General features: G+C 32.0%; 1 protein-coding gene across 1 annotated transcript; it reads left to right on the top strand.

Annotated features, from left to right (window-relative positions):
* The first annotated feature begins 1,155 nt into the window (after positions 1-1,155).
* LOC145062002 (exopolygalacturonase-like) lies at positions 1,156-8,259 on the top strand. The gene is made up of 4 exons (XM_079009614.1): positions 1,156-1,448; positions 6,786-7,100; positions 7,193-7,702; positions 7,798-8,259. The coding sequence occupies exons 1-4, from the start codon at positions 1,314-1,316 to the stop codon at positions 8,044-8,046; spliced, it is 1,209 nt and encodes a 402-aa protein (XP_078865740.1). The 5' UTR covers positions 1,156-1,313; the 3' UTR covers positions 8,047-8,259.
* The last annotated feature ends 1,204 nt before the right edge of the window (positions 8,260-9,463 follow it).

The following is a 9,463-nucleotide window of genomic DNA, read 5'->3' as shown; positions in this document are numbered from 1 at the left end:
ATAAATTTCCTAATAGTAAAAATAATTTTATTTTTAGTGAGATTTAATTGTCATTAATAGATTTCCTAATTTTAAAAATAATTTTATTTTTGGTGAGATTTAATTGTCTTTAATAGATTTTCTAATTTTAAAAATAATTTTATTTTTGGTGAGATTTAATTGTCATTAATAGATTTCATAATTTATTTTTGGTGAGATTTAATTGTAATTAATAGATTTTCTAATTTTAAAAATAGTTTTATTTTTGGTTAGATTTAATTGTAATTAATAGATTTCCTAATGTTAAAAGTAATTATCACTAATAGATTTCATAAAATTGGTGGACTAAAAAAAAGTTGACCAAATGATGATGTCAGTATAATGATCTAACAGTAGAAATATATGAATGAAATACAATCAATGACCCTGATTGTTGAAAATGATGTTCAAAAGTTTCTCTTTTAATAATATTTATACATTTTTTCATAATAGACTTTAGTTATTCAACAACCTTCATTCTAACGGTATTAATATGTATTTGAAATATGTATCTACTTTGAAATATGAACAAAAGACATACATTTAGAAGCATGATTGTTTGTTTACCATTAAAAAATACAGTATAAATAAAAAAAAACCCTTATATAAAAATCGTCAGTCAAATCAGATCGCTAATTAATAGACCCGTGAATTATGCAAAATGGATGCATATATTTGACCCCTATTGAGGTGGCTCATGGCTGCTATATGTAATTGAAAATTATTAGGTTTATAAAATAAAATATAAATACTATATACAATTATAAACTAATAAACCCCACTTTGAAAATTGTAAGTTGACCCCTTTTAAAATAAAATAAAAGACTCTCTCTTATCTTTTGAATGTATACATTACTTTAAAGGCAGTTTTGTGCAACTTGCTAACATGAAAACCAAGATTTAACTTTAAGAGGATAGCCATCCAGCGCACCCATTTATGGAGATACTTTTTTGTGCTTCACTTTTTTGAATGTATACATCACTTTAGGATCGTAAGTCTCACATTTGTGGTTTTAAGTTTTCATTAATTATTATTTAAAAACCCGATCCGGCTTGTCATTGAGACTAGTTTTCTAGAATTTGGTCAAAAATGATCTAATAATACGATATGAAATGCTTGCCAAAAATGTTTGGTAGAATAATGAAAAGATAGTCCCGAAAATAAACTTGTTACCTACAACATAGGTAATCATATCTCCTATATATAAATTGTCTCCCTTGACATCTCTCATTACTTCTTTAGAGGACAACCAAAAAATAAAGCCCACAAAGCAAATAACAAGAGCTTCAATAAAATGAATACAGAAAACTCGATCCGACAAGCAATATGTTGCTTGTTTCTTATAGCATACATTGCAAGAAGCCATGCTGCTGTTGTCAACATAAAAACCAAAGGTGCTAAGGGCGATGGCATAACCGACGATGGCCAGGTAATAATGATATGCATCAATTAACATTATACGTTTCTTATTTGTATATATAGATCTGCAAATTGTCTTACTTCAAACTTGTTTTAGATAATATCACCGACACTTTAGTCCTTGATAATATTCAATAGTAAATAACAACAAGAAAATGGAGTCAACACTGTAAATCGTTATAATGAATCAACTCTGGGCAATTTAGTCTTTAGAGAGAAACACTTAAAGTGCAAGTGTTCATTAGTGGGTTGGTTTAGTTTCCGAATTCCGATCTGTTTTATTAAACTTTCTCGGATTTTGGTCGAAATTTGTTTTGTCTGAAAATCATTTTCTGGAAAGACCATCAAACAGGTTTGGTTATAAGGATTCAGAATATATATATTTCGAATTTTTACACTATGAGAAGGTCCTGAAAAGATCAGTTAAAGTTTCTCTTTAACGGTCAACGCTGCCGGCAAACTACGGTCCGGCCAGCAGCTTTCCGAAGAAGACGATCACGATATCTACGACGTTATCATCTACATCATCAAGTTGACTAGACTTTAGAAAGTTGAAGATAGTTCCTGTAGTTCTAAAACATTGCATAATGATCCTAATCATTTTGAAAACTCCATATTGGTCCATGAAATATTCGAGGTTGGTCATTGTGCTTCTTATTATTTGCACATTGGTCCATGTACTTTTGAAAGTGTGTAGTTTGGTACCCTTGGGTTTAAAGGTTGCATTTTGATCCCTAAACTTCTGAAATTTCCATATTGGCTCTTGGTATTTTCAAAAAATTGCATGTGCTCAATTTTTTCTAATTCTTCCCCAATTTTTTGTTAACATGTGTTTTTCATGGAATCTACATGTTCATATACGATAGTCCGACTTATGCCCACAAATTATAATATGTGGAAAACAACGATTGAAGACTTATTGAATCAAAAGATTTAACATAGCTTTTAGAGAAAAAAAGTCGTAAAACTTGACACAAATTTGAAAAAGCATGAACAAGAAAACGGTGACACAAATCCAAATAAGCAGTAAGGCCTTTCTCTCCCTTTCTAACGTACTAGGCGAAAGAAGTATAGGTGAAAGCCCATTAAATTCCATTTTTTGATCGATCAACATAGCACCACTCAAAACGTAAGAATCTCTTAGAATTGTAGATATGTTTATGGATCTATCAACAGAGCAATTACATTCCACTTGTAGTCTCAATAAAGTTGTAGTCTCAATCAAATATTCAATATGATGTCCGCACTTTGTTTGACCCCATCAATCTTTCCATATAACGGTAGTAACTACAACTTCTTCCTTTTGGGCTTACTATCTCAACATACGCGAAGAGTACCTATGCTAGGTTAGAATCTAATACTAAACTCTAAAATGGAATAATGGTGACATACGTATAACCTTATCTTGAGACCATTGCATGTGTAAAGACCAACACCATCATGGCATAATACGACCATAAACGTCCATGTGTTATGGTCTAGGAGAACTCATGTGATTACTGGTGTTCGCAAAGTCATGCAAGCCTAGGAAGAATTAAAAGAAATTGATGGTTAGTTGGTTTATAGGCTTTGAAAAATGTTTTTCTTTCTAGTATGTGATTGAACAATTATTAATCCGTCTCTCTACTATCTGGTTGTTAGTATGAGGTAAATATAGGTTTGTCATTTTCACATTAATTTTCTAGTCTGTAACCAATTCTTGGGAATTTTATTTTAAGAATATGCTTGTACTTGATTTAGAATTTATCTTATATTCCACCCAGCTTCGTGATATGAGAATATTTAGTGGACTAACAACAACCACTTAGTTCAAATAAGTGTCGACTAATCCTATAGGTTGATGGCCTTAACTTTCGAGTTGGATATTATTAGTGGAAAAAGACTAATCCTAATTAGGATAGGTGGAATTTGACTAAAAATATGACGAAAGGTTAAAGTTGCAGGAAAGAAATCGACTAAAAGTATGTCGACAGAGTAAGGGATATGTCTCCTACTTCCTTTAAATTCAGTTGTATGCCTCACAATAACTACCTCATAAGTGCTTCTCAATCCATCTTTTGATCAGAAGTAGATGCCTCTTCCATGACCATGTTTAGTCTTGTCTCGTATAAGTGGATGAAAAGATGTTGAGAAGCTTGTTGAATATGCTGGAATTGTTCTTTAAATCATGTTGGCTAATCTAAGATTTCAAAATGAATCTTCCTTTTGTGGAGATAAACAAAGATCATCCATACTAATAGAATTCAGTCAAGAACTACCTGGAATTTCTTTACATCATGTATGTCTTTTTCACCACTCTAGTGACGTCCTTTTTCATTGTTCATGACTTGAGTGCATTTGATTATGAACCTTTCAAGTAACTATAGTGATTCCTTCCCTTTCTCTTCCTTCTTTCCTAAAGATATTGACTTATTTCACTCTCTTTAAATAATTAGAATACAAGGAGGTAAAGCAATTAATATGACATTTTCTATTATTGTTTAAATAGGCCTCATGGTTATATAGAGAAAATCCAACTATTAGTCCTTTGTTCATGATACCTACCTTTTGAATAGACAAAATTACACAAATGGTCATTGTGGTTTACCAAAGTTACAACTTCAATCTATGTTAATTTTTTTTGACGAACATGGTCCTTATGGTCTCTAAAACTTGCATGGCTAGTCCCTAAGCCATATGCAATGATGTTTTTACCATTTTAATTTCTTTGATCCTTTTTAATTCATTTAATTTTAATAAAAATTAAATAAGTTAATAAACCCCAAACACCCCAATGTCATCCCTAGATTAAATCCTAAATTCTCCCATCGTCCATTTTTGTTCTTCAACGCATGCAACCTCCTTAATTTGTCCCTTCCATCTTGTTCTAAACAAAGATTTGTGATTCATCGATCAAGAAAAGTCAAGAATCAACAATTGTTGGTTTTAGTCGACATATTAAACCGAAAGGCTAAGCATTGGGTTACCACCGATTCTTGGTGCGTCGTCATGTTGTCAGATTGATTTCCAAGGTTCAAGCCACCAGTTCTTTTGTTCGCCGGCATACACATGGACACTGACCTTAACTGAATTGTGGATGAGCTTCTACAAGGCCTTCTTCTTCTCATTTATCTTACTTCTCCTCCTCCGTCTTAAACAAAATCAGATTATCAAGGGCGACAATCACATATAGTACTAGTGATCTATGGTTGATATGGATTTATGATCAATAGTTGTTACCTTTTCGAAAAAAATTATGAACAAAATATGCTATAGGGAGATATGATTAGAGGAGAAGGAAGAGGGGAAACACACTTTCATCATTTTATTCTTGCACCTGTAAGGATGTTGTCCCTCTACAAAGCTACCGATGATGAAAATTTCAAGTTGAATATTCCAATAGTCACTTGGGATTTTTGAATTTCTCACCGGATAAGACTGCGATCAATAGTTAATTTGATTGTTTTGATTGAACTAAACAACTCACCGCCATTATCAAGCAAGAAACAAACCTAAATCAGTTACTTGTATTTATGTGTTCCTCTTTATCTTGAATCCCCCTCCAAGAAAATTAGATTTATTTTATTTCGATTTCTAGAACAAACATCGACACCCATTGGATCCTTATTATTGTGTTTTTGTGTTCCTTTGTATCTTGAATCTATTTGCATCAAGGAAACGAACAAATTTGAGAAGTTGCCACTAACCCTGAGACTGATCAATTGAGTCTTTATGATTTATTTTTTAACGATTCATGTGTATTAATATTAGTGTTATTATGTTTATATAATTGAGTACATGATCTAAGATTATGTTCAGATTGTGTATCTTGAATCAATAGTTTAGTTAATAACTAAGAAATCAGAACTTGACAAGTTGAGGCATAGATAGATCTAATTAGTGGAGACATCCTTAGGTTAAACATAATAATATTGATTTAATATTCATGATTGAGTTATTATTCTTTAATTTCTTCGATTTATCTTAGGTATTAAGTTTTTCTTTAAGTATTTTGGGCCTTTTAGAGCCACTGTTCTCCAATTTTAATGAAGACACCTCAACGCTTATTTAATCCTTATTATTTTGTCTATGTGTTACTTTAATGGACATCAAGTCTTTTGAAGATATTAAACGAAATTTACATTGAGTTACATCACTCAATGCCACAAAAATCTTTTGGTTAGCATGGAAAAACGTTTTGGCACCCATTAATTGACGTGGCCTTAAAATTGGTAGGTTGCTGGCCTCCAATCTATTGTTGCTAGACAAATAGTGATGGAGATACAAATTGGAAAACAAGTCTATTTTGTTTAATGTTTTTAGAGATTTTCATGGCAGTGGTGATATATTTTCCTTATCGGTGTGTCTATATGTTATGTGAAATAGACCTTATCTTAAACCTAATTGTTAAAAAGGTTTGATAAGATTTATGAAGGCATTGTCATAGATCCTTCTTGATTACATAAATAAGTTTTTTGACGTTTATACAGATAAAGTTAATGTTAAGTTTGTGGCTCATAAGGCTGCAAGGAGCGGTTTCATGCTTGCCATGGCCACCTAGGCTCCACATAAGCTATATTTTTATTTACCGTTGAAAGGAAAAGATAAAGGAGTAGTGTCATGGCAATAAAGAAGAGAAAGAGAGTGGAAAAGTAGGATTTAATACACACATACAAATGGAAAATGGGTTTTTCTCTCTTGGACATTGCAATGCCAAGAAGGATTTGTTTTTACAACATGTTGAGTGGATATGGTGGTAGGTGACAATATAATGGGCGATAGGGCCGACCGCTCAGGGTCATCTTTTAAAGGGGCCTAAATTTTTTATGGAAATTATTATATTTAGAAGATAGTACATATAATTTTCTTTTAATTATTGATTTATAAAAAAAAACTTGATGACATTTGTGTTTTTTAAGGGCCTATTTTTTTCTCTCGTCTTTGGCCCAAAATATGTTTGGAACGACCCTGACTAGGAAGGAATAACAATTGAATTCTTCACAAGTGCAAATTCTTTATTGATAGGATGTCATAAAGAAAATTAGATATTTATCATGAGTTCAAACAACTCGCGTTTCTCTTCAACCATACTTTATCATATAGATTGTAATAAATTTAATTTACTACCTAACTAGCTATTAATCATCAACTAAAATTAACCCCATAGTTAACTAGTATAAGATGATTTATGTCATTATGACTTTGCTATATCATTTTTAAATAGATACGATAGTTCCAATAAGGTGAAGAAATGATTAAGCTACACTATGTATATGTTTACACACCCACATACATGCATATGTGCTTAATATAACTCTACAAAAGATATTGTAACAAGTGGACCTTAAATTGTTTGTTTATATTTTAGGCGATAGTAAGTGCTTGGAACGAAGCCTGTGGAAAAGAAGCACCAAGCTCGGTGTTGATTCCACGAGGGACCTATATGGTATTTCCTCCGATTGATCTCATTGGCCCATGCAAGGCTCCAATTAAGATCAAAGCCACCGGAGCCGTCGTCAAGGCCCCACCTGAGCTTGAAAAGTTCACAACCACGTACTGGATCGCCATAAGGAATGTCAGTAAGTTGACTATGATCGGTGGTACTTACGACGGTCAAGGCGAACAAACATGGAAGCAAAATTTATGCCCGGACGGCGGGCCCGGACCTTGCCCACTTCCAGTCGTAAGTGTTTTCTTTTCTAATTAAAAACTTGGTTAATTATTTCAATATTATCATATGCCATCTTTAACCATATTCTCCTTTCCCTTTCTCAGAATCTTCAATTCACTAATGTCACAAATTCATTGTTGCAACACATAACATCTACCGATAGCAAATTCTTTCACATGAGGTTATCTTTATGTGACAATACAAGACTTGATCATATCACTATTTTATCACCGGTAAACAGTGTCAACACAGATGGAATTCAAATCGGGCGTTTAAGTGGTGTCAACATCACAAACTCAGTAATGAGAACGAATGACGATTGCATTTCTATAGGTCAAGGAAGCAGGAACATCCGTATTAAGAATATTATGTGTGGACCTGGAGATGGCATAGGTATTGGGAGTTTAGGAAGACGCGCAAATGAAGAACCTGTACAAGGAATCTGGATCAAGAATGTCACCATGACAGATACAGAACACGGATTCAGGATAAAGACTTGGCCTACTTCTTTCCCTGGAAGTGTTAGTGACTTGCATTATGAAGATATCATCATGAACAATGTGTCATTTCCCATATTCTTCGATCAACAATTTTGCCCTTTGAATAACTGCCAGGTATCATACATATATTAGATAATTTAGTGTTTGAACTTAAGTGAATGAGTACAAAGTAGAAAATTTAATATAGTTTTTTTGTTTACGACTACTAGAATGGAACTGCATCAAACGTGAACATATCGAATGTGAGCTTTAGGAATATCAGGGGAACGTCAGCAACTAAGGTGGCATTGAAGTTTGATTGCAGCGCAGATGTACCATGCAAGAACATAAAGGTGGCTGATATTAATTTGACATACGAAGGACCTGAAGGAGGACCTGCCACCTCGGAGTGTGCTAACATTAAACCCAAAGTCGTCGGTAAAGTTGTCCCTCCAGCTTGTCCAGGTGGGCCAGATTAAAAAGAATATCGACGGGCAAAGCAGATGGGCGCGTAATGGTTGTGGAATTCTCTGAGGAAATGAAAGAAATTCATACAATTCCGGCGCCATTTCTACATAGATGTACATTGCATGTGCTGGAGTATTTCGTATTCTATGTTACTATTCATTGGTTATTAAATGATTGCTAAATGTTGCTATGAAAACTTCATCCATAAAAGTTACTGTTATTTATAGAGGATTTTAATTAAGGGTAAATAGCATAAAAAACATTTAGTTTATATCAAAATTTTAATTTGAAACTGTGTTTTCTTTTGTATCAAATTTGACACTGTTTTTCAATTTTTTATAATTCTGACCACTTGACCGGTCAACCAGGTTAGATGTTGACGTGACATGTTGACATTATATGCTGACGTGTCAAAATTGAATTTTTTTTCCACAAAAAACACTAAGTTTTTAATTTTTTTTTTTGATTTTGACACTAAGTTTGATTTTTTATTTTAATTTTGACATTGTGTTTTTTTGTTCCAAATCGAACACCATTTATCAAATTTTGTTCAATGTTGACAAATTTTCATTTGAAACCGTATAAATATATATTTTTTTATTATATTTTAAACTGTATAAATATATTTTTTTTCGTTTAAAAACCACATTTTTATTTAAATACAAGGTTTTTATTTATTAATTTATTTTATTTTTACATTCAAAGTATAATGTATAAATGTACATTAGTTATATCATGAAAATCAAACTAACCATAGACTTCTAATAAGATGTAAATATTTCACGAGTTCCAAACTTCAGATTTGATCGACTACACGCATCCAAACCTCGAAACTCATTTTAAAGTTGCGTATTTAATATAAAATACGGCTTTCATATAACTAATACATATTTATACATAAAATTATGGTTTGAATGTAAAACCTTGTATTTATACAAAACTATGGTTTTTAATTGAAAAAAACGTACTTATACTGTTTAAATGTATTATAAAATATATTTAAACGGTTTCAAATAGAAAACTGTCAACATTGAACAAAATTGAAAAAAATGATGTTCGATTTGGAAGAAAAAAACATAGTGTCAAAATTAAAAGAAAAAAATTAAACTTAGTGTCAAAATCGAAAAAAAATGCAAACTTTGTGTTTTCTGTGGAAAAAAAATTCAATTTTGACACGTCAGCATATCATGTCAGTATGCCATGTCATCAAAACTGACACGTTATCTTGTCACGTCAGCATGTAACCTGGTTGACCGGTCAAGTGGTTAAAATTGTAACAAATTGAAAAACACAGTGTTAAATTTAAGAAAAAAAAAACACAGTGTCAAATTATAATTTTGGTGTATACTAAGTGTCTTTTTTGCTATTTACCCTTTAATTAATGTTTCTTGTTTTAACGTATATGTTTAGGGTGTAGAAAGAAAAAAA

The sequence above is a fragment of the Lactuca serriola genome, chromosome 7 (genome assembly GCF_051521515.1).
Source record: "Lactuca serriola cultivar US96UC23 chromosome 7, Lser_US96UC23_V15, whole genome shotgun sequence".
Lineage (NCBI taxonomy): Eukaryota > Viridiplantae > Streptophyta > Magnoliopsida > Asterales > Asteraceae > Lactuca > Lactuca serriola.
This window is presented reverse-complemented; position numbering and strand designations above follow the sequence as displayed.

Bases quoted from the DNA above. Each gene is read 5' to 3' on its own strand.
- LOC145062002 (XM_079009614.1), top strand. From the start codon at position 1,314: ATGAATACAGAAAACTCGATCCGACAAGCAATATGTTGCTTGTTTCTT. The intron at 1,449-6,785 runs GTAATAATGATA...TTTATATTTTAG, and splicing joins GCATAACCGACGATGGCCAG to GCGATAGTAAGTGCTTGGAA. The intron at 7,703-7,797 runs GTATCATACATA...TACGACTACTAG, and splicing joins GCCCTTTGAATAACTGCCAG to AATGGAACTGCATCAAACGT.